The sequence below is a fragment of the Lepidochelys kempii genome, chromosome 2 (genome assembly GCF_965140285.1).
Source record: "Lepidochelys kempii isolate rLepKem1 chromosome 2, rLepKem1.hap1, whole genome shotgun sequence".
In the NCBI taxonomy this organism is placed as follows: Eukaryota; Metazoa; Chordata; order Testudines; family Cheloniidae; genus Lepidochelys; species Lepidochelys kempii.
Window position 1 is genome coordinate 56,761,220 of NC_136381.1, and position 27,507 is coordinate 56,788,726.

Genomic DNA, 27,507 nt, shown 5'->3' on the forward strand with positions numbered 1-27,507 from the left:
GAATGAGTGCAGAAAAGGAAAGGGTAAATTAAGAGTAATTCACAATCAAATTAGTGTGGAATTTAAGACAACTCAATAAGGGACATGAACTGCAAAAAGATGATTTCTTTAAAAAAAAAATCTATTGAAGTCCTTAAGATTTTAAACAGAGAGATACTGAAGAACTTTTGAAAAGACTTCAGCGGTACTAAGATCTCTATAGATTTTAGCCTTTTGAATAATATGAATTCATAATGTCAATGTGTCCATTATTTAAACAAATGTTAGCTACTCTTTCCTTTCCAGGGCTCTGAACATCCATATTAGTCCTATAAATTCTCTAATTATGTCTCCCAATGGGTTGTTTTGGGTCTCACAATCGGTCTGCCTCTATTGTACACTCTATTCCTTAACGTCCACCCCACAACTATCTCAGCTCATGTGCTGTGTTGTTTTGCAGTGTGTCCTATCTATCAACATTTGCTATTAGGATTTCACTGCATGCTATTTTTATTCTGAGCAACAACCAGTGCTGGAATATATTTACGTTCTATAGCTATGTGAAGCGAAAGGTGGCAAATGAGCATGATGCCTCCATGTAATCCAACTGTAGTTTTTTCTTTAAAGTAAGCCTTTGTATATTGATATTTTTGCTTACATCATGTACATCTATGGAATTCAGACTATTCAATTATATCAGAAGTGTAATCAAATGAGACCATGATGAGTATCAAAGTCTCCTGTTAAAAATCCACGACATACTCTTAACAGTATTTTTGAATACTGCATTTAGACATCTCATACTGCAAAACTAATAAAAATAGCAAAATATTTCTGATATATTTCAGGTGGATAAAAATCAATTTAAAAAAAATTAGTTTTTTTAAAATCCGATTATTTTGATTTAAATTAAATACAGGTTTTTGGTTTTTTTAATAAACAGTTACAATTTTTAAAGAAGACGTTTTCTTCTTTAAATCATTATCAAAATTGGTGATTAAATCAATCCACCCTTGTATATTTGCACATTACACAAATAATGCAGATTTATTTTTCACACAATTGGCCTAAATCCTTGGCATCTGAAATGTGCTCTAACTGGTCAAGTTATTAGTGTAAAATTTAATTAGTTCTAATAATCAGCCTCAGGTGAAGGGAGCACAAATATACAACATGTACACTGTCTATTTGACTGTAACATCATATGAGAATAGTTCACTTCACAGGCATGTGTAACACTGCAGACTTTTATGCCCTAAAAGTTAAATGGATTATTCTAGTGGACCAGATTCCACCATAGAGGAGATGGGAGGTATGGACCCTTCTTAGGTACTTTTCTTAAGTGATTTGTCTGAATGAATCCATCCATGGGCAGATCTAGTTGAAGGTTTTCTAACTAAAAGCTGGGGGAAGGGAGTATTCCCCCTTCCCCTTCCCCCCCTGGAATTGCCATTTTTTTGTTTTACAATTGTTTTTTGAAATACAAAAACAAGTTCTCAAATGATACATTTCAATGATCATTTTGATAACATTTTGAAAAAATATTGAACTTCCTCACTGATGCAAAGCTCTTACATATCAGACTCCATGAGTGATACTTTCTTTCATTTCCAGTTGCTTAGGAGAGTCTCTCTCATCTTGGCAGACAGTGTTCGGTCATCAGTTATACACACCTTTGTCACTTCCTGTCTGGATTAAAGTTATTCGGTCTACCTGGGCATGGAGCCATCAACCCTTTGGTAACTCCATATAGCAGAATATGCATTTTTTTTTTTTAAAAAAAAAATCCTACCATAACAAAACACTGCTCTGCCTGCACTTTTTTCCCATTGGGGAGAGAACAAATCATGCATGATAGATGTTAATCACGTCACTTAATGCTCTATTGGAAGGTACTCAGATACTGTGGTAATGAGGTTAGTATGACAACCTGTGTAGAATAGCTTAAGTTTACAAGAAGCTTACAAGAAGTGGAAGGTTGGACATATGACCAGGGAAGAGTATAAAAATATTGCTCGGGCATGTAGGAATGTTATCAGGAGGGCCAAATCGCACCTGGAGCTGCAGCTAGCCAGAGATGTCAAGAGTAACAAGAAGGGTTTCTTCAGGTATGTTGGCAACAAGAAGAAAGCCAAGGAATGTGTGGGCCCCTTACTGAATGAGGGAGGCAACCTAGTGACAGAGGATGTGGAAAAAGCTAATGTACTCAATGCTTTTTTTGCCTCTGTTTTCTCTAACAAGGTCAGCTCCCAGACTGCTGCGCTGGGCATCACAAAATGGGGAAGAGATGGCCAGCCCTCTGTGGAGATAGAGGTGGTTAGGGACTATTTAGAAAAGCTGGACGTGCACAAGTCCATGGGGCCGGACGAGTTGCATCCAAGAGTGCGGAAGGAATTGGCGGCTGTGATTGCAGAGCCATTGGCCATTATCTTTGAAAACTCGTGGCGAACCGGGGAAGTCCCGGATGACTGGAAAAAGGCTAATGTAGCGCCAATCTTTAAAAAAGGGAAGAAGGAGGATCCTGGGAACTACAGGCCAGTCAGCCTCACTTCAGTCCCTGGAAAAATCATGGAGCAGGTCCTCAAAGAATCAATCCTGAAGCACTTGCATGAGAGGAAAGTGATCAGGAACAGCCAGCATGGATTCACCAAGGGAAGGTCATGCCTGACTAATCTAATCGCCTTTTATGATGAGATTACTGGTTCTGTGGATGAAGGGAAAGCAGTGGATGTATTGTTTCTTGACTTTAGCAAAGCTTTTGACACGGTCTCCCACAGTATTCTTGTCAGCAAGTTAAGGAAGTATGGGCTGGATGAATGCACTACAAGGTGGGTAGAAAGCTGGCTAGATTGTCGGGCTCAACGGGTAGTGATCAATGGCTCCATGTCTAGTTGGCAGCCGGTATCAAGTGGAGTACCCCAAGGGTCGGTCCTGGGGCCAGTTTTGTTCAATATCTTCATAAATGATCTGGAGGATGGTGTGGATTGCACTCTCAGCAAATTTGTGGATGATACTAAACTGGGAGGAGTGGTAGATACGCTGGAGGGGAGGGATAGGATACAGAAAGACCTAGACAAATTGGAGGATTGGGCCAAAAGAAATCTGATGAGGTTCAATAAGGATAAGTGCAGGGTCCTGCACTTAGGACGGAAGAACCCAATGCACAGCTACAGACTAGGGACCGAATGGCTAGGCAGCAGTTCTGCGGAAAAGGACCTAGGGGTGACAGTGGACGAGAAGCTGGATATGAGTCAGCAGTGTGCCCTTGTTGCCAAGAAGGCCAATGGCATTTTGGGATGTATAAGTAGGGGCATAGCGAGCAGATCAAGGGACGTGATCGTTCCCCTCTATTCGACATTGGTGAGGCCTCATCTGGAGTACTGTGTCCAGTTTTGGGCCCCACACTTCAAGAAGGATGTGGATAAATTGGAGAGAGTCCAGCGAAGGGCAACAAAAATGATTAGGGGACTGGAACACATGAGTTATGAGGAGAGGCTGAGGGAGCTGGGATTGTTTAGCCTGCAGAAGAGAAGAATGAGGGGGGATTTGATAGCTGCTTTCAACTACCTGAAAGAGGGTTCCAAAGAGGATGGCTCTAGACTGTTCTCAATAGTAGCAGATGACAGAACGAGGAGTAATGGTCTCAAGTTGCAGTGGGGGAGGTTTAGATTGGATATTAGGAAAAACTTTTTCACTATGAGGGTGGTGAAACACTGGAATGCGTTACCTAGGGAGGTGGTAGAATCTCCTTCCTTAAAGGTTTTTAAGGTCAGGCTTGACAAAGCCCTGGCTGGGATGATTTAACTGGGAATTGGTCCTGCTTGGAGCAGGGGGTTGGACTAGATGACCTTCTGGGGTCCCTTCCAACCCTGATATTCTATGATTCTATAAGTGTGTTGTAACGTCAGAAAAAAATATGTAAAATAAAATGTAAGTGATTGATTCCCTTAACATTTCATTTCATCATTCATCATGACCCTCACACCTTGCAATTTGTGGATGTACTGTTGCTTTCTACGGGAGTTTTGTTTACACAGAGCTTTGCAGCATTCGGCACTAAATGGGTAAAAGGAAAAAAGCAAATGTTAAAAAGGTTCTTCCATGAAAAGAGGAAATTAGTGAGAGCAGGACCTACTGTTATTGACGACACAGAACTCTGAGCTCTAAGCTTGGCATTTGTTTTTCCAAAGATTGTAATTAGAAAGAGAATAATAACCTTCAAGAAAGTGATGTTACTCATTATTTAGGAGAATCAAGAAACAGCTTGAAAGCAATTAGGAGGAGCCACATGATTGATAAAGAGCACAGGTTCATTAAGAACTGATTAAGTCAGACATACGAGATCAGAGGTGGCAAACTACAGTCCCTGGGCCACATCCGGCGCACGGGACCATCCTGCCTGGCCCTTGAGCTCCTGGCTGGGGAGGCTAGCCCCTGCCCCCCTCCCCCGCAGCCTCAGCTCGCCATGTCACCAGCACTCTGGGCTGCGGGGCTGTGAGCTCCTGCCGGGCAGCAGCCCTCCATACAGGTTCGGAACCCCAATGTGGCTCTTAAGCCAAAAATGTTGCCCACCCTTGTGCTATCTGGTTACTAAGAATATTATAGTGTTTATTCAAAAATTTCTGATAGATGGAAAACAGAATAATTAATGGTTTGTCTTATACTGGGGAGAAAGCTGATTACTAGAAAGGTTTGTTTTGAGATCAGTATCTTTAATAATGTGCTGGAGAAGTACAGTAAATTGTACATTGATCACATTTATAGATGACCCTCAACTGGCAGGTATTGTAAACATACAGGAGGATATTGTGGAGAAATAAAATAATGGAGAGTTTTAAATGGAATTTAAATTGAGATAAATGTTATACAGTATGCTTTGGATCCCTAATAGCTGATGCATGGAAGACATATGGCACTACATGTAAAGCACATTTAGGATTAGTGCAGAATGCCAATTAATTTTGCTTAAGCTTTTCAGCCCACAGTACACCTCGTTTAAGTCACTTTTCAGGTATAAGCAGATGGACATCTGTAGGATTGTATCAATGGAACTGATTTTGAAAAGCCTCTGATTTTGTGCCCACAGTTCTGTGGGTGTAACTGATGTCATTTAGATATTTAACTACCCTAGTGAATCAAAAAAGCAAGAATACATCTAATGGCATTAGTTGCACCCACAGTTTAGAAAGCCAAGGCTTCTTTCAAACTGAAACCCTTTGATTTAAATCCAAATATAATTTGTAATAAAAGCAAATACAGTAAAACTGAACTATTGATATTATAAAGAGAATGATGATCAGTCGTTCTCCATGTCAACTGCAGCAACAGAGATTTACTTTATATATTAGGAAAACCTTTCTAACTATAAGGATAGTTAAACACTGGAATAGGCTTCCAAGGGAGGTTGTAGAATCTCTATCATTGTGGGGTTTTAAGAACAGGTTAGACAAACACCTGTCAGGGATTCTCAGGTCCTGCCTCAGTGCAGGGGGCTAGACTAGATGGCCTTTGAAGTTCCTTCCAGCCCTACATTTCTGTGATTTCCTTGACTTCCCCAATATGCAAACTGTAGATATTTAGGGGGCCTCAGGTCTAGGAACAGTCACAGAGTATATAATATATGCTCATTTCTATAGATCTATATTTATTGTACAAGAGGACTGTAGTTCGACTGCCACTGGAATAGCTTAATTGATCGTCTTTAATTATTGTGTTTTAGGAAACATTTTGGCCTCAGATGTTTAAAAGAACAGCTTTCTGATAGACAAAAGAGCCCTGTACTAATAGGCAAAGGCATGAGCAAGATCCAGCATCTGGAAACCAGACTATATATAAGCCACACATTTTTAACAGTGAGGATAATTAACAATTAGAACAATTTACCTAGGGATGTGTTAGATATTCCATCACTTCAAGTGTTTAAATCAAATGTGGGTGCCTTTCTAAAGAGTACACTCTAGCTGATCCAGAAATAACAGGCTTGATACAGGAATTGCCAAGTGAATGTCTATGAATGGCGTTACACAGAAGGTCAAAGTAGATGATCATAATGGTCACCGTGGTCTTAAAATCGATGCCACTAGTTTCTATGAACTTCCATACCAACAGTGGTAGTGTCTTTAATTCTTTTCAGAAGGTATTTTTATTCATACATATTGCCATATTAGACACAAAAATACCATGGTTACTCATTTATCTAGCTTGTTTATATATTTATACTATAATTACATTTTTGTAGTAAATAAGCAACATTTTTTTTTATCATGGGCACTACTAAACTCTTCTGTTACCTGCGGGAGGGGGGAGGTTGAGTTCAGGATGTTGTCTTCATTTGCCTACATCAGGGGTGACCAACCTGAGCCTGAGAAGGTGCCAGAATTTACCAAAGTACATTGCCAAAGAGCCACAGTAACTCGTCAACAGCCCCCCATTAGCTCCCCTACCCTGCTCCCAGCGCCTCCCCCTCCCTCCCCGCACCTCCCAATCAGCTGTTTTGTGGCATGCAGGAGTCTGGGGGGGCGGGGAGGGAGAAGCAAGGGCGTGGCAGGCTCAGGGGAGGGCGTGAGAAGGGGTGGAGTTGGGGCAGGGCCTGTGGCAGAGCTAGGGGTTGAGAAGGGAGCACCCCCCAGCACATTGAAAAGTTGGTGCCTATAGCTCGAGCCCCGGAGTCGCTGCATTTTAACTTCTGAAGAGCTGCATGTGGCCACCCCAGCCTACATAGTGATTACACTAGCTGAATATAATTCATTATTTTGCAAAGCACTTCAAGATATCTTAAATGTAAAAGGAGTTATATAAAAGAAAATTACATTCTGTACAATTATAGTTGGTATAATCTGGATGACATCCCATGTACTTGGAGGTGGATATTTTTCTAGTTCTAATAATTTTGGTTTGTAAAGCTGTTTGTGGTGGCTGAAATGTTGGGGGAAGTTTTATCAGGATTCTCTGACTGCATTAATGATTTTTTCTCGATCTCTTTTCCATTATGGTACTTTTGTACCTGTATGATCAGTTATGTCCTCTGTCAAAGCCAGTTACATTTTTTTATTTTTTCAAAGTGAAGAATGTGGATGTACTGTAAAAAGCCCTTTAGCATCTATTAGGAACAGTTTATTTTAGATCTCTAAACTTTGCAACACCAAGGCTTAAACTGGCATCTATTTATAAATTTGCATGATATTTTCATCAAAAGTAAATGTATGCAATCATTATATTGTATTTGCTTGTATTGCCATCTTTCTTAATAAATGAATACAAATTTGCTTGTTTGAGTTCACTGGCAAGAAAACCCTGCAACTGATCAGCTTTGTCTTCGCATGATGCCACCTTTTAAGGCTGGGCCATATTTCCTACTGACTGTACTTCATTAAAACCACCTTTATACAAATTTCAGCTCAGCAGACTGAAGAAAAATCCCCCAAAGCATCAAACAAAGATATTTTCCATTCACTTCCAAACTAGACTGATTATAGCAGACCAATAATTGTCCCAATATTATTTTGTGTAGACTTCATGGGTCATGGTAACTTGTATGAAGGTTTGCTGTTTTGCAGTTATTCACAATCAACAGGCATAATTTTCTGGCTATGCTTCAACATTTCTTTTCCAAAGACAATAATACTTTGCTCTCGGGTGTATTAATGTAACTAATGAAACGGCATCTGTGCATATAAACCCTTTTCTGCTCTGTATAGAACTGCACATGCAAGAGCTAAAGCTGATGCTGCGGATCAGGCTGCTCAGGCTGCTCGCCAGGAAAGTGATATTGCAAGAGCAGTTGCCAGAGAACTTTCACCAAGTTTCTACCAACCAGGTAAAATTTTGATTGGTTTTGTTTTGTTTTATTTTGTTTGGGGGATATTTTCCTTGTTATATTTTTTTAAAGAAAAGAGTTCTTTGTTAAATTAAAAAGTTCATCCCATTTTTAATTTAATCACTTACTCAGAAACCATAGTTGTGTGTAGGCAATGAAGAGCACTTATTGTTCAAGAGGGTTTTGTTTTTACTGTATTATCATTTGGTAACAAATAGTGCTTCCTATAAAACCTTTCATTATTGAAGTGTCAGTGTCAAGATTTTATAGGAGTATGCTGTGTCTGAGCATCTCCCTTAAGTTTGAAGTTAGAGTAAGTCTTACTCTGTCTTTAGAGAACATAATACAACTGAATTTTCAGAGTTATTTCTATGCCATGTTCATTACAGGCCAAATCCTGAAATCATTACTGAATCTTGGGACGTCAATGACAGCTTTGCCTGAACTAAGAACTAAGTAAAAACAGAGGGCTAGATTGTGCCTGACCCTTACACAAATGTGTTAGTCCCTGTACTCAAAGTATCACAGAAATTGCTCCACCTCAATTTCCCACCTGTAGATCTGCCCGTTCACAGCACATATTCATTGGCCATTTGGTGGAGAGGGGATAGCAAGAAGCACTGGAATGTTTACCATATATTAGGTGTCCTTCAACGGTTATTTAAAAAGTAATTGATGAAAATAAAAACAATTCAAAAACATGTAGACCAAAAAGAACTTCAGTTCTTCTTCGAGTGCTCGTTCATGTCAATTCCATGTGCACAGTCATTGGAGATTTTTGCCGTAGCGGTATCCGTAGGGTCAGCTGTGGCACCCCCCCCTTGAGTGCTGCGCTCATGCGTCGAAGTATCAGGCGCCACGCCCTCTCAGTTCCTTCTTACCGCCGTGGTGGTTAATTGGAACACCTTTGCTTGTATAGCAAGGGCTAGCAGTTTCATCTCTTCTGACACCGAGCCTTAGGGCCGTGTAAATAGTTGTTCATAGTAGTTAGTGGTAAGTAGTTGTTAAGTGTAGTTAGAAGTCAGAGTCCCATTGGGGACTTCACCCCAGACTGGGCATGCCCCGGTCTCTGGGGTTTAAGCCCTGCACAGACTGTAACAGGCCTATGCCTGTGAGTGCTCCCCACGGCAGCTGCCTCAAGTGCTTGAGGGAATCACATGTGAATCACAAGTGTTGTGTTTGTAAAACCTTTCGACTCAGGACTCAGAAAGAGCATGCTATTTGTTTGTGGGCTCTCTTCATAGAGGCTGCCCTCCGACTGGCTTCTGAGCCATCCCAGCCAGACTCGATCCCTGGTACCTCAGCCTCAGTGCACAGCACACCCTCGGTGCACAGCACACCCCCAGCACCACTCCCCGTTGCCGGTGCCCAAAAAGAAAACTAAGAAGCACGGCTCCCCAGCGCCAGGCAAAAAAGGCCATGCAGCATGGGGCAAAAGACCCAGTTCAGGCAGCCTGGCCACTCTGGAGCCATGTGGACGTGCCTCCCCAGTCAGGGCCCTTAGCTCCTTAAAGGATCCACCACCGACTCCCAGGAGTAGTAGGGGACCCAAATTTGTGGCAACATCGACACCTTCCCAAGCTCCCCCTGGCGCCAAGAGAGCAGAGGCCTCTGCCCATGCTGTCGGCACCGCGTGTGCCACAGGACGCAGCAAAGGCTCCCTACGAGGGCAAGCCAGCCTCCAAGACGCCCCAGAGGACAATGGAGGGCCGCTGATCCCCCTGAGCCAAGATAGCACTCTCCATCTCTGAGCCGCAGATCTCCAGTGTCGCAGCCCAGATCCTCTGGGGCTCACCCTTGGTCACCGGCAGTGCGTTCACGGTCCCCGCCATCTTGACACGGATCACCTAGGGGGAGGCGCCAGTCACCATACTACAGGCACCGTTTGCCCTGCCGCCAGTGTCCTCCTGGTGCAGATCTCTGTAGCCTGCCCCATGGGAGCACTGCGATACCAGTTCCCCCGGCACTGGCGAGACTCCACTGGCACAACTGGGCACCAGAGGCCACTCCACCTTGGCAGCACGGCCAGTGGCCGTATTGGAGTGCATGGGGCATGCCGGTGATGCCGATGCCCGCTTCGCAGTGCTTATCTGCCACCACCTCAGAGCAACAGTTGACAGCACCAGTATCAGTGCATGAAATGCACTCGGAGGTTGGGGTAGCGGAGACAGTACCCACCCCAAAACCCCACGGGGGATAATGTCCCGTGGCCTCCCCAGCTGTACAATCATCGTCTTTGTCCCCGGACAAGGTGGACAGGGGATCCTCAAGGGCCAGCCTGCTGGACGATTTTAAGGAACACCAGGCCCTGCTTCGACAGGTGGCCAAGAACTTGGGCCTAGAGGTGGAGGAGATGGCTGAGCAAGCAGACACCTTGTTCAGTGTGCTCTCGGTCTCTACCCCTGCCGGTGTGACACTACCAGTGCATGACAGAGTCCTGAAAATTGCCCTCTGGCAAACCCCATCGTCCATCCCTCCCACCTCCAAAAGGGCCAAAAAGAAGTACTTAATCCTGGCCCAAGGATTTGAGTACCTATATACGCACCCACCTCCGGGCTTACTGGTCATCTCTGCTGCCAACAAAAAGGACAAGCAGGGACACACCAGTTCAGTTCCCAGAAATAAAGAGGTCAAAAGACTGGACCTTTTCAAGAGGAAAATTTATTCAACAGCCAGCCTGCAATTCCAGGTAGTGAACCACCAGGCCTCTTGGGCAGGTACAGTTTTAACTTATGGGACTCCTGGCTTCAGACCACTGGCCTGTCCCAAGAAATGCAGACCTCAATCCAGGATCTCCCATTCGATGGGAAAGGTCTCTGCGGAGTAAACAGATGCGAGGCTGCATGTGTTAAAGCAGTGGTCTCCAAACTGGGGTGCGCAAGATGATCCCAGGGGGTGCACAGCAGCAGGAGCACCACTGGACGGCACTCCACTGCTTTTTTCTTTGGTAGCAGCTTTGCACGTCCACAGCTGGTGTTCCCCTCTGGTGGCGCGTCTGCGGCAGGTCTTCCGGTCCTGTTCCGTTGGCGGCACGTCTGCGGCAGGTCTTCCGGTCTTTTTCTGTCAGCAGCGCATCTGCGGCAGGTCTTCCGGTCTTTGCCCTGGGGGTGCGCAAGCCAAAAAGTTTGGAGACCACTGTGTTAAAGGACATTTGGGCCACCCTTCACTCGCTGGGTATGCATATGCCACAGTCTGCAAGGAAACAGTTCCAGCGCCCCCACCACCAAGGCCTTGGCAGTCTTATCAGGGGTCTGCAAAGAGAAAGGATAGAGACATGAACTTGAGTTGTTGCCACCCTTTCTCCTCCCACTCACCCGCACAGCCCAGCCCGGCAAAGTATCCTGGGGGCCAGAAGTGCTCATTTTAAAGGTGTGCTCGAGAGCAACGCCCCAGTCAGCTCCCCAGATCCACCTTGTTCTTTCTTCAAACATCTTTGTCCCTACCATTTGGCCAGGTTGCAGGTCACCTCAGACCGCTGAGTGCTGGACATAGCATCTCGGGGCTATACCCTGAAATTCTTGGCTGCACCTCCCTCCCACCCCCATCCCTCTTCAGGGACCCTTCTCACAAGGAATTCCTCGTTCAAGAGGTCAGAAACTTCCTGCGTTTTGGGGGGGGGTGGAGGAGGAGGTCCCTCGGGACATGAAAGGAAAGGGGTTCTATTCCCAGTACTTCCTAATCCCAAAAGCAAAAGGGGGCCTCAGACCCATTCTGTACCTGCATCACCTCAACAAGTCTCTCAGGAAATTGAAGTTTCACGTGGTCTCCCTGGCCTCCATCATGCCTTCCCTGGATCGGAGAGACTAGTACACCGCCCTCAACTTGAAGGACACTTATTTCCATATTCCAAGGTCACAGACGTTTCCTCTGTTTCATAGTGGACAGATGCCATTTTCAATTCATGGCACGGCCCTTTGGCCTCTCATTGGCCCAAAGGGTGTTCACAAAATGTATGGCGCTAGTGGCTGCTTACCTGAGATGGCAAGGGGTCCAGGTCTTCCCATATCTCAACAACTGGCTTATCAAGGGCAGATCTCAGGAACAAGTGCAGAGGAGCCTCGATCTGGTGCATTCCACCTGCTGCAACCTTGGCCTGTTAATAAACAAGAAAAAATCCACCTGAAGGCCAATGCAACGAATACAGCTCATTGGGGCAGTTCCTTCCAGTAGCGCGTTTTCAAGTCATGTCGGACCTGATCTCCCATGTGAAGAACCACCCGCTCACCACCGCTCTCATCTGCTGCAGTTGTTGGGCCACGTGGCTGCACCCAAACTTGGCGGCACTGCACATGACCGCATGGCTACTGCATGGCTGAATGCGGACGAATGGGAATACTCGGCCTGGGTTCAGCAGGTCTTGTTGGGTAGTGGAACACCCCTCCACCAGCACGACTTGCCTCGCCAAGTGGAAAAGATTCATGGCTGGGCCTCGGAACGGCATGTCCGGGCCTCGCTGCAGGAGATCCTAGACTATCTGCAGCATCTCAAACTCCAAGGTTTGTCCCTGACATTGATCAAGGTCCACCTAGACACTATCTCAGCTTTCCACTTTCTGTTCCAAGTCAGGTCGATCTTTGCTCATGACATTATGGGCCAGTTTTTGAAAGGTCTGGAACATCTGTACCCACGCGTCCGGGATCCCGTCCTTCCCTGGGACCTGAATCTTGTGCTGTTGAGGCTCCTGGGGCCTCCCTTTGAGCTTTTGGCTTTCTCCTCTCTCCTGGAAGGTTTTATTCCTGGTTGCAATAACGTTGGCCCACAGGGTGTCTGAGATCAGGGTGGTTCAGAATCACCCTATATGGTCTTCTACAAGGATAAGATCCAGGTGCGACCGCACCCGGTGTTTCTGCCTAAAATAGTTTCCCTGTTTCATACGACACAGGACAGGACATATACTTACTCATCCGCTTTCCAAAGCCTCATATGTCAGATGAGGAACGCAGGCTGCACTCCCTGAACGTCAGAAGTAGGCCTTCTACAAAGATAGAACGAAGCCGTTCCGTAAGTCAAAGCAGTTGTTTGTGGCAGACAAAATGAAAAGTCGCCCAATGTCTGCTCAAAGGATTTCGTCCTGGATCACGGCCTGCATCTGCTGTGAGCTGGCAAAAGTTCCTCCGCCAGCAATCATGACGGCACACTCGACTAGGGCACAAGTGTTGTCAGCGGCCTTGCTGGGCCAGTTGCCAATCCAAGAGATCTGTAGGACCACTAGCTGGTCGTCTGTCCACACGTTCATGTCTCATTATGCACTTACCCAGCAAACTCAAGACAACACTGGCTTTGACAGAGCAGTGCTGCAAGCTGCCTGATGATGAACTCTGAGCTCACCTCCATGGACACTGCTTGTGAGTCACCTAGAACGGAATCGACATGAGCAAGCACTCAAAGAAGAAAAACCACTTACCTACCTTTTCGTAACTGTTCTTTAAGATGTGTTGCTCATGTCCATTCCATTACCCGCTCCCTTGCCCTCTATTGGAGTTACCGGCAAGAAGGAACTGAGAGGTCGTAGGGCCAGCAGCGCCAGATATACTGACACGTGAGCCTGGGATGTAAAAGTTTAACCGGATAACCGATAAGCATTAAGCTTTTCTGTTAACGATTAAATTCTGCCGGGATCCTGGCTGCCAACCCCGTGCACCTGGTTGTCTGCTGCTGCCTGTGCCATGCATCCTGGTGCACCAGAGGTCCTGGCAGCCAGGACCTTGGGCGCGGGTCGGCAGCCAAGATCCCGGGTGTGGGGCCAGCAGCGGAGCTCCGTGTAAAACGTTGAAGTGCTGCAACACCTCCGCTGCCCCACATTCCTACTTCCCGGGTTAAACGTTTAACCGTGTAACCGATAGAATTTTAATCAGATACACGGTTATTGTTTTTACACATTATTTATGTCCCTAGCATGAGCGCGGCACTCAAGGGGGCATCACAGCCGATCCTATGGATACCGCTAAGGCAAAAATCTCCGACAACCACGCACGTGGGCACATGCACACCTAGAATGGAATGAACATGAGCAGCACATCGTGAAGAACAACAGATACGAAAAGGTGGGTAACAGATTTTTATTTAGTGTTAATATGTATTTTCAGAATATTATCTGGTCTCTTACCTGTCCAATAAGAACATTACAGCCATACTCAGTCAGATCAGTGGTCCATCTAGCCCAGTATCCTGTCTCTGACAGCAGCCAGTGCCAGATGATTCAGAGGGAATGTACAGAACAAAGCAATTTCATGTGATCCGCCCCCTGTCTTTCAATCCCAGTTTCTGGCAGTTCATAGATTCATAGATACTAAGGTCAGAAGGGACCATTATGATCATCTAGTCTGACCTCCTGCACAACGCAGGCCACAGAATCTCATCCACCCACTCCTGCAAAAAAAACCTCTCACCTATGTCTGAGCTATTGAAGTCCTCAAATCATGGTTTAAAGACTTCAGTTGGAGGTTTAGGGACACTTGGAGCATGGGGTCATGTCCCTGCCCATCTAGGCTAAAAGTCATTGATGTACCTATCCTCCATGAACTTATTCTTTGTGAATCCAGTCATACATTTGGCCTTCACAACGTCCCCCTGACACAGGTTCCGTAGGTTGACTGTGTGTTGTGTGAAGTACTTCCTTTTGTTTGTTTTAAACCTGCTGCCTGTTAATTTCATCGGGTGACCCCCTAATTCTTGTGTTATGTGAAGTGGTAAATAATACTTCCCTATTCACTTTCTCCTTACTATTAATGATTTTATAGACCTCTATCATATTCCCCCTTAGTCAAGAGTTACAGCTCTTCGATTATCTTTCTAGGGCAGAAGTCCCAAAAATTTTAACCTCATGCCCCACCTTACTCCTGTCCGCCCTTCCCCTCCCCCTTGCTTCCCTCCTGGCAGAGCCGGGAGCAGAGCCTCGGCTCCGGAAGGCTGTGACACAGACAGGGGTAAAGAGGCTGAGGCTGGGGCCACGGCAGGCACGAGGCCAAGCCTCAGCCGCGCCCCCCCCGAATGTTCCTCCATGCCCCACAGTTTGGGGACCTCTGTTCTAGGGCTTGTCTTCACTCGCAGGTTAACACAAATTATAGCTCAATTTTCCTACTAACTTGTCCTGCTATCAAGACAAAAAACCCTCCTCTCTCATTTATGGGATATGGTTGAAATCACATGAGTTAGCTAACATGGTTCAGGGAGTAAGGCAGACCTCAAGTGAGCTTCCCATTCAAGGTATCATTTAGTGTGTTGTAACCCTGCAGTTGAAAGCCACGAGTTCTCCAGTGCCTTCCCACAATCTCCCAGCGCCCTCACCCTGTGACCTTTTCTTACCATCAACGTATTCCCTCTTTCCTTACCAAAAGTCACCAACCACTGGAAATAAGGCAGCTTAGCATCCTGGCTCCATAGTTGTGTGTGCCTTCCAGTACCTGCAACTACACTCATTTCCAGACCATAAGCTCAGAACAATTTCTGGGATATATGTGCTGAGACAATACATGGGAAACCACACATTTCATGATCTTCTGAAATTTTATTTTAAAATGAGTTTATTTTTTTGTCTCAGCATGCTTTATTCTTATAGTCTTGGAACGTAACTTTTTTTTTTTTTTTTTGCAGCCTGAGCCAAAGCAAAGAAATTCATTATTACATCTCAAACTACAGTACATCCTCATGATTATAATGAGCAGTTTTGTTTTGACAAAACCTTTCTAGTTTACGTTTATATATAATATAAATACAGGATGCACTATCCCTATTTCTACCCTACTTGTGTGTGTATTTTCCCAAGATCGGTATATGGTCACATCCTGGAAGTGCTCCCAATGATTTCAAATGTTGCAGTAAAGGCGTGTATCTAGGACAGTGGTCTCCAACCTTTTTATGTCTAAGATCACTTTTTGAATTTAAGGGCAACCCAGGATCTACCCCACCCTTTCCCCAAAGCCTTGCCCCGCTCATTCCATCCCCCCTCTCTCCGTCCCTTACTCTTTCCCACCCTCACTCACTTTCACTGGGCTGTGATGGGGTTGGGGTTCGGGAAGGGGTGCGGCTCTGGGATGGGGCCAAGGGGTTTGCAGTGTGGGAGGAGGCTCTGGGCTGAGCCTGGGGCAGGGGATTGGGGTGCAGGGAGGGGCAGGATGCTGGCTCTGGGAGGGGGGTCAGAGCTGGGGCAGGGGTTTGTGGTGCAGGAGCAGGTACAGGGTGCTGACTCTGAGGTGGGGGTCAGGGCTTTGGCAGGGGCTTGGGGTGCAGGAGGGGGTATGGGGTGCTGTCTCTGGGAGGAGGGTCAGGGCTGGGGCAGGGGGATTGGGGTGCTGGCTTGGGGGGAGGGTCAGGGCTGGGGCAGAGGGTTTGGGGTGCTGGCTCGAGAGGAGGGTCAGGGCTGGGGTAGGGGCTTGGTGCAGGAGGGGGTCAGGGGTGCAAGCTCTGGGAGGGTGTTCGGGTGCAGGAGAAGGCTGCAGCGCCGCCTGGGAGCTGCCCGTGGTAAGTGCCACCCAGCGGGAGGCCGCACCCCAACCCCTAGCCCTGAGCCCCCTCCTGGAGCCAGCACCCCATACCCCGCACCCCAACTGCCTACCCCAGCCCTGACCCCCCCCTCCCAGAGCCAGCACCCCGCACTCTCTCCTGTACCACAACATCCCTGCCTACCCCGGCCCCGCACCACTCCCAGAAAGGGCCAACATGCCTCTGCAGCCCCTGAGAGGGGGCGTGGGGCACATGGATCTGCACGCTTGCCCCTCTCTGCAGGCACGGCCCCAAAGCTCCCATTGGCCACAGTTCCCCATTCCTAGCCAATGGGAGCTCCAGGGGCAGTGCTTGCAGGCAGGAGCAGCATGCAGAGACCCCTCCTCACCCCACGGCCACAGGGATGTGCTGGCCGCTTCTAGAAGTGGCGTGGGGCTGCAGCAGGCAGGGAGCTGGCCTTAGCAGCAACCCCGCTACACCACCGGAGATTGCAATCAACTGGGAGAGTCCCCAGGATCAAGCAGTCGATCGCGGTCAGTGGGTTGCTGACCACTGATCTAGGAGAATCACTGATTTAAACACAGTACAGTCTTTCACATGAACAATTTAGGTAAGCAGTTTTGTCTCTTTAAAGTACAAAGTGACATTAATTTAACTGTTATGTAACTATTTATTAGCTTTCGGACTTCAAAATCAATGAAAGGTCAAATAATGATTTAAATTTGATTTTCTAAGTTTCTTTTATAATTGTTAATTTTGGATTATATACTGGTATATGTAAAGCAAAAAAGTGTAGAAAGGCGTATGGACAGAGAAAAAGTAATCTAAATTTTGAACACAATCACACATCATGGGTTCAGAATAAAGTCAGAGAACCAAATCTCTTGAAAGGACTGCATTTCTTTGAATATATATACGTGCTTTAAATTTTTAGTAGGCTTTCATTTGCTCAAGCTGTTTGGTCACATCCAATAATCATAACAGTAATATTTTTGAATAGGCCCAGTTAATACCTCTCCATGAGTGAGTAAGGTAAGAACTTGGAAACAGGGACTTTGTCAAAATTAAATAGGTTAGAGGAGGATAATAGGGAGTATGGAAGCCTACAGAAAGAGCAGTGCTAGAAGCTCCCAAGATTGGGAGACAGAAGGGGCCCTCATAGCCAAACAGTAAATGCTAACGTGTGTCAGTGTGAATCCTGGTCCCCTGGACAAGGATTCTATCAGCCTGAGATCATAGAATCATAGAATATCAGGTTTGAAAGGGACCTCAGGAGGTCATCTAGTCCAACCCCCTGCTCAAAGCAAGACCAATCTCCCACTAAATTATCTCAGCCAGGGCTTTGTCAAGCCTGACCTTAAAAGCTTCTAAGGAAGGAGATTCCACCACCTCCCTAAATAACGCATTCCAGTGTTTCACCACCCTCCTAGTGAAAAAGTTTTTCCTAATATCCAACCTAAACCTCCCCCACTGCAACTTGAGACCATTACTCCCCATTCTGTTCTTTTTCATTGCATACCTGGAGATCAAAAGTAATGTTATTTAACATGGCTTGATTTTGGTGTAAAGGGGGTGTAAAAGGATCCATTTCTCATCAAGAAGAATTTCCATTTTACAACTGTTTTGTTCCAGTTGTGTGGGGCAAATCTTGACCCCCTACTCCACAGGTGTAGAGACCCTCTGCAAAAGAACTCTTTCACCTTACTGTATAAGAGAAGGAAGGACAGTGTGACACTAAACTGGGAGGAGTGGTAGATATGCTGGAGGGTAGGGATAGGATACAGAGGGACCTAGACAAATTGGAGGATTGGGCCAAAAGAAATCTGATGAGGTTCAACAAGGACAAGTGCAGAGTCCTGCACTTAGGACGGAAGAATCCAATGCACAGCTACAGACTAGGGACCGAATGGCTCGGCAGCAGTTCTGCAGAAAAGGACCTAGGGGTTACAGTGGACAAGAAGTTGGATATGAGTCAACAGTGTGCCCTTGTTGCCAAGAAGGCCAATGGCATTTTGGGATGTATAAGTAGGGGCATAGCGAGCAGATCAAGGGACGTGATCGTCCCCCTCTATTCGACATTGGTGAGGCCTCATCTGGAGTACTGTGTCCAGTTTTGGGCCCCACACTACAAGAAGGATGTGGAAAAATTGGAAAGAGTCCAGCGGAGGGCAACAAAAATGAGTAGGGGACTGGAACACATGAGTTATGAGGAGAGGCTGAGGGAACTGGGGATGTTTAGTCTTCAGAGGAGAAGAATGAGGGAGGATTTGATAGCTGCTTTCAACTACCTGAAAGGGGGTTCCAAAGAGGATGGCTCTAGACTGTTCTCAGTGGTAGCAGATGACAGAACAAGGAGTAATGGTCTCAAGTTGCAGTGGGGGAGATTTAGGTTGGGTATTAGGAAAAACTTTTTCACTAGGAGGGTGGTGAAACACTGGAATGCGTTACCTAAGGAGGTGATGGAATCTCCTTCCCTAGAAGTTTTTAAGGTCAGGCTTGACAAAGCCCTGGCTGGGATGATTTAGTCAGGGATCGGTCCTGCTTTGAGCAGGGGGTTGGACTAGATGACCTCCTGAGGTCCCTTCCAACCCTGATATTCTATGATTGAGTCTGCAGGGGGTGCATGCCCCTTGTACATCTTAGCACTCAGTTCTTCAGGGGATCTCAACTATATGTATCCTTCTGTCAAACCTCCTACAAAGGTGTGTTTGCCAGAATATGGTGGCTACTTCAGTCATTTGGATGAAGTGCAACAGTAGAGCAGTTTACTGCCCATCTATGATCTTGGTGGAAGGATTCCTCCCCTAGTCCTTGTGACATTCGTGATGCAAGGCTATGTCATTCATGCTCAATTCTGCAGGCAGGATTACAGCCAGCAAGAGAACAGAAGAGGAAAGTTCATAGGCAGGTAGGTCACATAATAGTTTTTTAGAAAGTTTTTGCTGAGTCAGTCTCTTGTGTGGGAACATTTACAACCTGTGTAGTTAGAGATAGAAAGAGCAGGTTTTATGAATCTTGATTTTAAGTTTCCTAATCCATTATAAACATTTCCAGACATGTGAGATGTATATTTTAATTTCTGTTCCTTTTCTTAAAAAGCTTTGTTTTAAGGGACTGTAATATTCAAAGATTTTGACCAAATTTTAAGTATCCCACATCAGCCGCAATACAGCATAGGATCTGCAGAGGGTATTATGTTGAATTGTGCACCCGTGAATCTCCTCAAAGGTGCATGAATTTTAACATATCCAGTTTCAGGCTGAAAGTTCTGAATGTTGCTCAAATAGATCACTTCTGTCTGGTATCATCCAGTTCTGAACCTCACAGTACGCGGCAGTGTTACATTTAAATATTTCCAGTATATCATAGCTATGACTGATAGAGCACCATTTCTTATTATCATGTGTCATTAACAGTAATAAACAAGGCATGCCCATAATAATATTTATATATCCCTCTCCAAGAGCCATTATTCAAAATAATACTGGGTTTATGCCTGTTTAAAAGAAAACAAACTCAACATTGTTGTCTCCATTATAGCAATTTCTCAGTTGCCCAAGCCTATTCGGTTTCCAGCATCTCCATAGAGTCCTATTAGGTATTACTGAAAGATAATGAAGCATGAGATAGTTTCAATCTCCATGACTCTAGTTAAGACACAGCCTTTCATTGCATTGAATTGTCTTGGGGAAAAGAAGATATTGTGGGAAAATGTAATTTTACCCTCTTCTTGGCTAGAACTGTATGTGTGATAAGCAAGCAGTCTGTCAGCAAGATATGCATGACTGCACTTGGGATATCAACAATTTTCTTTAAGAAAGAGAAACAGAGTGAAGGCTAAAGTCTCCCGTCTGAAATGTTTCTCCTTAAACAACTGATCATTGTGTCTTTTCTCGTTTAGCCAGATCCTATCTGATTCTCCTGAGGCCTAAGCCCATTGAAATCTCTGTGAGTCTTTGAATCAGGCTCTTAAATTTTTAGTCCTCAAACTCTTGCCTCCTACTCAGTACATACCGGGACAATGTGGGGTGCAATTTACAATTATGAAATGAAACAATTTTAACTTGCCCCCTAGCATGATGCCTCTTACATTCCAACTGAACATTAGATGTACCTATTTTCACATTTAAATATTGCACTCATTTTACACAGACACCAGCAGGTGTCAAAACATTCTAGCTGTTATACTGTAGTTTAGAGGGAGAATGAAAAGGGAGTAAAGCAATAAAACAAACTAGCATATTGTAAAAGTGAGATGTCAGTCTGAAACGTGAATACTGAAATACCATTAAAGTCCTGACATTTACCTTTTCTGTAATTAGTTACCGTAGTATTTGCATATTGGAAATACAGCACCACAAGTGTGATTGCAAAGATAAATAATGTGGTGTGGTGAACAAGAAGGTACAGGGAGCCCTGCATCTTAGCCTACTCATGCTAGGACCCTGCATAATCTGATTTCTAGCACTGCAGACAGCAAAGGGGTACGGCTAGGGATCTAGGGGGTGGTGGTTCTGTGAGGGTTAGAAATTTACTTTTTGGAAAATGAAAACTGAGAGTCTCACATAATCACATGATTTGGGGAGAAACAATGCATCTTTTAATGGAAAGGGGGCATGAATTCTGTTATACTGTAGTCGGAGATGATTGTGTGATTCTGATCTTACACTAGTGAGAACCAGGAGTTGTTATTGAAGTCAGGGAGTTGTTATTGAAGTTACACTTATAGAAAACTGATGTAACTGAGATCAGCATCTGGCATAATGAGTCTAAAACAGTGACTATTTTGCCCATAAAACCACTCATATCTGAACTATATTGTGTGCCTCCATGGTGACACAGCAGAATCTTGAGGGAACAACACTTTATCTTCTTTGTTTTGAATTTCAAGCTGATATTGCTCACTGAAGTTCTAAAGGCATAAGGAGTGCTCTGAGCTACAACCTATGATTTAGATCAGTGTCCTGGATCTGGTGTTGCTTCAGATTATCAGAGGTTTCCCTTTCGGGGAGTGGGTTGCCATCTGTCTTTAAGGAAGCTGTTTTGATGCCTAGGGGGAAAAAAGGCTACTATTACAATCTTGTTAAACATCCTATCTCCAACCTTCCTATAGTCCATGAGGGGAGTATCCCTTATCTTCTGGGAACACTAAACCTCAGTGGGGGTGGGGAGGGATTGTTTTGATGCTACTCAACTTGAATGCTTCCCCAGGTTAGAATTTTAAGAGCCAGAACTTATCAGGCTTTCCCCATGAGCGATTCCACCCAGCCATCAGCACTAGAAGCACAACGATGCAGTGAGAGCTGGGCTGAGAGACGAGAGCATCCCACAGCAGTGAAAGATATCATTTCTCTCCCACCCCGACACTGCATATTTTGTTCTTGTTTAACGTTTCTTACGCACAGTTGATTGTAGTTTTGGCCTAAGATTGGTCAGTCTATATACCTGGAGTATTACTAAGGTTGCAATAATTGCTGTTGGCTGTGTTAGGTGGATGGATGGACCTGAGATGCCCAAGGCTTGGTTTGTGTATTTACAGATCTCAACTCCCAGCATACAGCTCTAAATCTCATTGTGCTGGAGATTTTTATTTTCTTTGGCGCTTCTGGTTCATGTTCATATTTCCTCTAACTTGGTCAGACTGCTATGGAGCCTACATGGCCTGGTAGAGATTGTGAGGGCTGAACAGCTGCTCTTATTTTGTAGAGAACTACTCCATTTAATTTACTCAATAATCTCTGCTTTGAGTAGTAAATATTAATCCCCAGTAGCAATCCAGAAGTCCAGGTTTCGTTCAGTGCATGTTAACTAAACAACCCCTCTCCCCTCCCCCTACCCCCAAGTCCAAATATGTGCGGGGGGAAACTTGCTACTTGGCTTATAATTATAAATTTTCTACATGCATTCAGATGCAGTGAGGCAAATTCTTCTCCCTCCTTTGTGGTGACTTCTGGCCCAACAGGCAGTGGAGCCAGGACAGCTATGCAAATCCATTAGCTCAACATCACAATGGAATGGGGGGAACACACAAAAATCTCTGGTAGAGTTTGTGACAGTTTGGGGGATCTGTCTATGCAAATTATGAATTCTGGTCCATATTATGAAGTTGTTCCTATGAAACACCTGAATGACAGGTTGGCTGATGAGGCTGGAAAAAGCTACTTCCTCCAACTTGTCTGCAGGGAGGAAGAAATGGAACAAGTGGAAAATCCTCCAACTGGACAAAGGGACAGATGTAACAAAGCAAGAGTTTTTAAAAGGACTCTTAAGGGGAAGGCCTTGGAGAGAGACATGGGAAGTTGGGCAGGAGATGTGAAGAGATAGGCATGCTTTCAAAGCAGGAGGACTAGATTTCGCTGCAGAACCAACCAAGCTCAGAGAACACAAGCTGACCTAAGGAAAGAGGCTCCATGGTTCAGAAGTCAAGACATGAGCTTCAACAGAAGGATCCTGGACACAGCAGAGAATGTTCTAGAGTGATGAGGAAACTAAGGCAGGGAAATGTGTGTAAGGGTTATTATTTTTGTATTGAGTTGCATGTGTTTCTCATGAGATTAAGTCAAGAGCATGGGGGTCTCAGCTCGCGGGGGAGGGTGCTAGACAAAGAATTTGCACTTCGAGTGTGCCTACCTGAAGCCAGGGCAGTGCCTGGATTTTGTTCACACTCCAGAGGCTTAAAGATCAGTGTGTGAATCCCCTCACAGCAGTCTGGAGTGCCCAAGTTCAACTAGATCTTTGATGGAGTTATGCACATGTTAAGGGAGGGAGGGGGGAACTTCTCTAGGTTAACAGAACCATGAGCAATAAACAGCTTGGCTTTTTTAAGAACAAAACATACCAGACCAATTCTATTGAAATTTTCAAATATAACTTCACGAGAGACTACTGTAAAACCATTAAAACCATTGTGGGAGAAAAACATCTACTTCCACACCATGCTTTGCTAAAACAAAACATTACAGTTACTGCATTTCCTTGCCTACTAATTTTGTAAACCTCTTTTTTAAAAATAGCATTCAAATTGGTGTAGACATGAGCATTGGCACATGGACAGAAAACTGTGTCTCATTTTACCATCACCCTTTTTTTTGTCCTCAGAGAGCTCAGGGAGGAGGCATCTAATGAGATGACGTAGGAAGTAGTGGTAGATCCATGTCCATTAATTAAATGTAGAAGAGGCACACAGTATATTTAAATCAGCCGGTGATGGTGAAATGAGGTGATGCAAGAGCAAGTGATGACAGAGAAAAACAAAGTAGTTAGTTGAAGTTACAAATATGGACTGGAAATAATTACTGGGGGACAGAAATCAGTGTTGCCACTCTCATATGAGTAACTGCTCACCAGTGCAAGTAAGGGATTCACAATTTGACTCTAAATAATCTGTATCTGAGACAAAGCCAAGCTGACACACAGGGCTGAAATCATCAACCTAAATGTTTAAAATGAAAGGAAGAAACTTGACCACCAGTAATAATATCAAAGAAACATAGGAGTGATAGGAGTCAGCATATTAGATATAAGACGTGATGGTACGCCCACTGAAGTCAGTTGCCAAACTCTCCTGGGAGCAGAATCAGACCCATGCACTTGAAATGTGATATGGCAGCAAAATAGCTAATGCTATTTTAAGCTGTATACGCAAAGGCAGCATGTCATGGAGAAGGAAGGTATTAGTCCCTTCTCCACGTGACTGGTGACACTGCACCTGGAATACTAAGGTTATTTGGGGGCACTTCAATACTAGAAAGATGTGGACAAGCTGGAAGATATTCAAAGAAATGTTACAAAAATCAGTGTGTCATTCTACTGTGACAACTGACTGTAAAAACATCTGTTTATGCCACATATCTGCATATATTCAGTCATATCTGCTTATTTTAGTGACAAATACATATTTAATTATTTTCACTAATGTCAGCCCTGCAGAATCAGCACATCATGGAGAGCATGCATTAGATTTTCTGTTTGATACAAAACCATTTTTAGAACAGAATACCATTTGGCTGCTTTAGTTAATATTGGTTAAAACTTTTTGATGTATTTATTCAGATTTTACAAAATATGATCAAGGGTTACTCTTCAGAGCAATTGTAAAATGAATAAATGACCAGAGGTTCTAATAACTGCACTGTACTTCCAAGAAGCCCAATGAAATTAAATATTTTGAAAAGGATTGCTCTTATATTTGCAAAGCCTAAAACTTTATTTATCTTGGCAGTTGTACCATATCAAGGTGTCTGCCTACGGGGGAGCAGCTCAGTGGCTAAGTGAGCCTTTAAAAGTCAGTGGCACTCATGTAGATTACAGCATATGTAAGTTATTCAGCCAGGAAAAATTAAGCCTGTCCTGCCCTGGCAGCCATATCTCATTGGAATATGATCTTGTCAAATATAAACTAAGTACAATCAGTCCTGGTTAGTAAAGGGATACTTAGGAAAACAAAGTGCCTTCAGGAAGCAGTGTTGGTGATTCAATAAGTTCCATTCTTTCCTCTGAGACAATGAACTCATGTCCCAGCGTGGTGTTGTAGAGAAATGTACTATTCGCAGTGCTATCCTTCATATCAGATCCAAATCCAGGTACAGTATTTCCAGATGGGGCTCATTAGATGTGTAGGGGCCTACCATTGAAGGATTAGGCCCTAATTTACAGTGCAGATACTCACATGAGTTCAAAATGTGCTGTTTACACAAACATTCCTCCTCCTCTCCTCTAGACGTTTGCTAGGATATTCAGAGAGGGTATGGCTGCATGCCAGTTATAAACCTGTGGCTGGCCCATGCCCGCTGACTTGGGCTAAGGGGCTGTTTAATTGCAGTGTAGACTGGAGCCCGGGCTCTAGGAACCCAAAAACAGGAGGGTCCCCAAGGTCAGGTTCCATCCCGAGCCTGAATGTCTACACTGCAGTTAAGCAGCTCCTTAGCCTAAGCCCTGTGAGCCTGAGTCAGCTGGCACGGTCCAGCTGCAGGTGTCTAATTACAGTGTAGACGTACCCAAAAAGAACACAGAAGGGGCACAAACACTATTGTCACTTAAGTGTTTACTGATAGCCATTTGAGAGATTCACTATTCTACTATTTACACTATCCGATCAAGTCCCTTTATACATATTGTCCATCTTGTAAATTTGTATTTGGAAATTTTTTGAAAATGTTGCTTTTAAGGTTTATTTTGAATAATGAGAAATTGGTGTCTTTTTTTTTACTAATTTGAAAACAGCTATGGATATTACATGCAAAAATCCTGCCTAAATACTGTACTCAATTAAGTGAATGATAGTGCTTAACGTAGCTTTGCAGGAATTGATGGGAGGATTTGATATTGCATTGAACGATTGAGACATGTTACCTTTCAAAGTTTTCCCTGTTAGATAAACTTGTTTACCATGCTGTTTGAGTTGCAAGTTCATGATGTTGTACACAACCTGGACCATTTTGCAAGTTCGCCTACATTTCTGACACTCTTATACTTTCTCTAGCAAGTCGGGTAATGTTTGGGTGGAGTTTTAGCCTTTGTAATACGTTCTTATGGTTTGTGAGTTAAGGATCACGTTATGTTATGCTAACAAAGTCACTTCAGTTTTATAATGCATTTATCTCTAAAAGGCAGGAGGTTTAGAAGTACAGCAACCAATCTCCAAGCCATGTCAATAGTTTATCCCCAGCATGTCAACAGCAGAGCAGAATAAATGACAGACTTGGGAACTGACCTTGGCCAGGCCTGTACATGGCCTGTAACTTAAGTGACTAAGCACTTTTGGAGTTTGGCTAGAAGCAGGTCAAAGTGTGTGTTTGATTGTAGGCTTGGAAGAGGCCCTATCTTGTTCATGGGTGTAACAGGAGAGTTAAGCACCAGTAGAGGTTTTGAAAGAATGAGGCATTGTAGCAAAATTACTTGGAAGTTGTTTGTGGTGCACTATGATATTGGTCTCTGAAAAGAAATAAAGCAAGCATTTCAGAAGGCAAACTTGATGTACAATATTTTGTAAGCCTAATGAATACATGGGTTTCTACACATGGGGTACACAGTAAACTGAAGGCCTGCAGCAGTTAAAAATTAAAGTAGCCTCTCTTACTTTATGAGAGAGGGAGAGGTGAATTTGAGACTACTTTAGAGCCAAATGGGGATTTTGGGATGCCACCTTTTAAAGTTTGTCCTCAGACATATTTGTGCATCATGACATTTACATCACAGCATGATGACATGGCATTGTTGGATTATAGCACAATCTGCCGTGGCACAACATCATGTTATGTCATTACTGACCTCAAAAGATATTTTGGCTCACCTCTGAAGTTGCATGCCAAGGGGCTGCCCTGTCCAGTCACAACAATTCCACATACAAAAATCAGATCTGGAGGATACCCTAAAGAATGTTCAAAGGCAAGAGCAGAGCTATTGGCAGGCACTGGCATCACTGTTGCCTCCGATGTGGAAGGGGGAGGAAGAGTAATGATAAAAGAAGCAGCACAATTACCCAGAGACTTTGAATCCCAAATCAAGGGGGAAAGTAGTTTCAGGCTGGAGAAGTTGTGTTCTGTGGGGGCGCAGGGGTGGTTGGTGGAGAATCTGAGAAGGTTGGGAAGGATCCCAGATAATTTCTGAAATTTAGATATTATCTGGGCATTTTTATATTATACAAAATTTGCCATATCCTGTCTTTTCTTTGGCCTGGTGTGCAATACAAATTTAGATTGATCTACATAGACTTGCGTCAACCTAGTTGTGCATTTGTTTACACCAAAATTTGTATCCCTCCAATGTAAGCACCACATTACTGATGCAATAAGAGCACCTCCCCAAGTAACACAAAGCCATGACTTACCTACTTAGGTCTACACAGTGCGAGTGTACACACTGATTACTTGCACTGATCCAAACAGTCCTGCGGCAGCCATCCCACATTACCCCTGTCCTTGCAACAGTGGCCGCTCCAGTCACAATTTTGAACTCCGCTGCCCAGCGGTCACAAAAAACAGCCACTCCAACCCCTCCCCTCCCCTGTTTTAAAATCACACACATGGTTTTGAAATGCCTTTTCCTGATTGCCCACCTGGGTAAGCACACCTACCTGCTCACCTTTGTTATGTACCTAAAACCATGCCAACTCCATGCACACTGAGCGCTATTAGATGTGCTTCTGCCTGGAGCAGGCAAGAAGTCTTTGATCTACTTGGACTGTGGGGAGAAGAGGCTGGGCAAGCACAGCTATGCGGCAGCCACAGAAATATCAACATGGACCTGCAGATTGCAGAGGGGACGCTTCA

The 27,507-nt window shown here is 44.5% G+C and overlaps 1 protein-coding gene across 13 annotated transcripts in view; it reads left to right on the forward strand.

Annotated features, from left to right (window-relative positions):
- JPH1 (junctophilin 1) overlaps positions 1-27,507 on the forward strand; it is a 115,719-nt gene that overhangs the window by 63,046 nt on the left and 25,166 nt on the right. For 8 of the 13 annotated variants that reach the window (XM_073330778.2, XM_073330780.2, XM_073330781.2 and 5 more), the window contains one exon: positions 7,677-7,795. The exons of 1 other annotated variant lie outside the window; for it this stretch is intronic. In XM_073330778.2, the coding sequence (XP_073186879.1) occupies positions 7,677-7,795 (119 nt within the window). Of the gene's footprint in view, positions 1-7,676; positions 7,796-13,690; positions 13,839-15,388; positions 15,409-27,507 lie in introns of those variants that run through there. 4 more of the 13 variants (XM_073330777.2, XM_073330788.1, XM_073330787.1 and 1 more) reach the window with 4 other exon arrangements.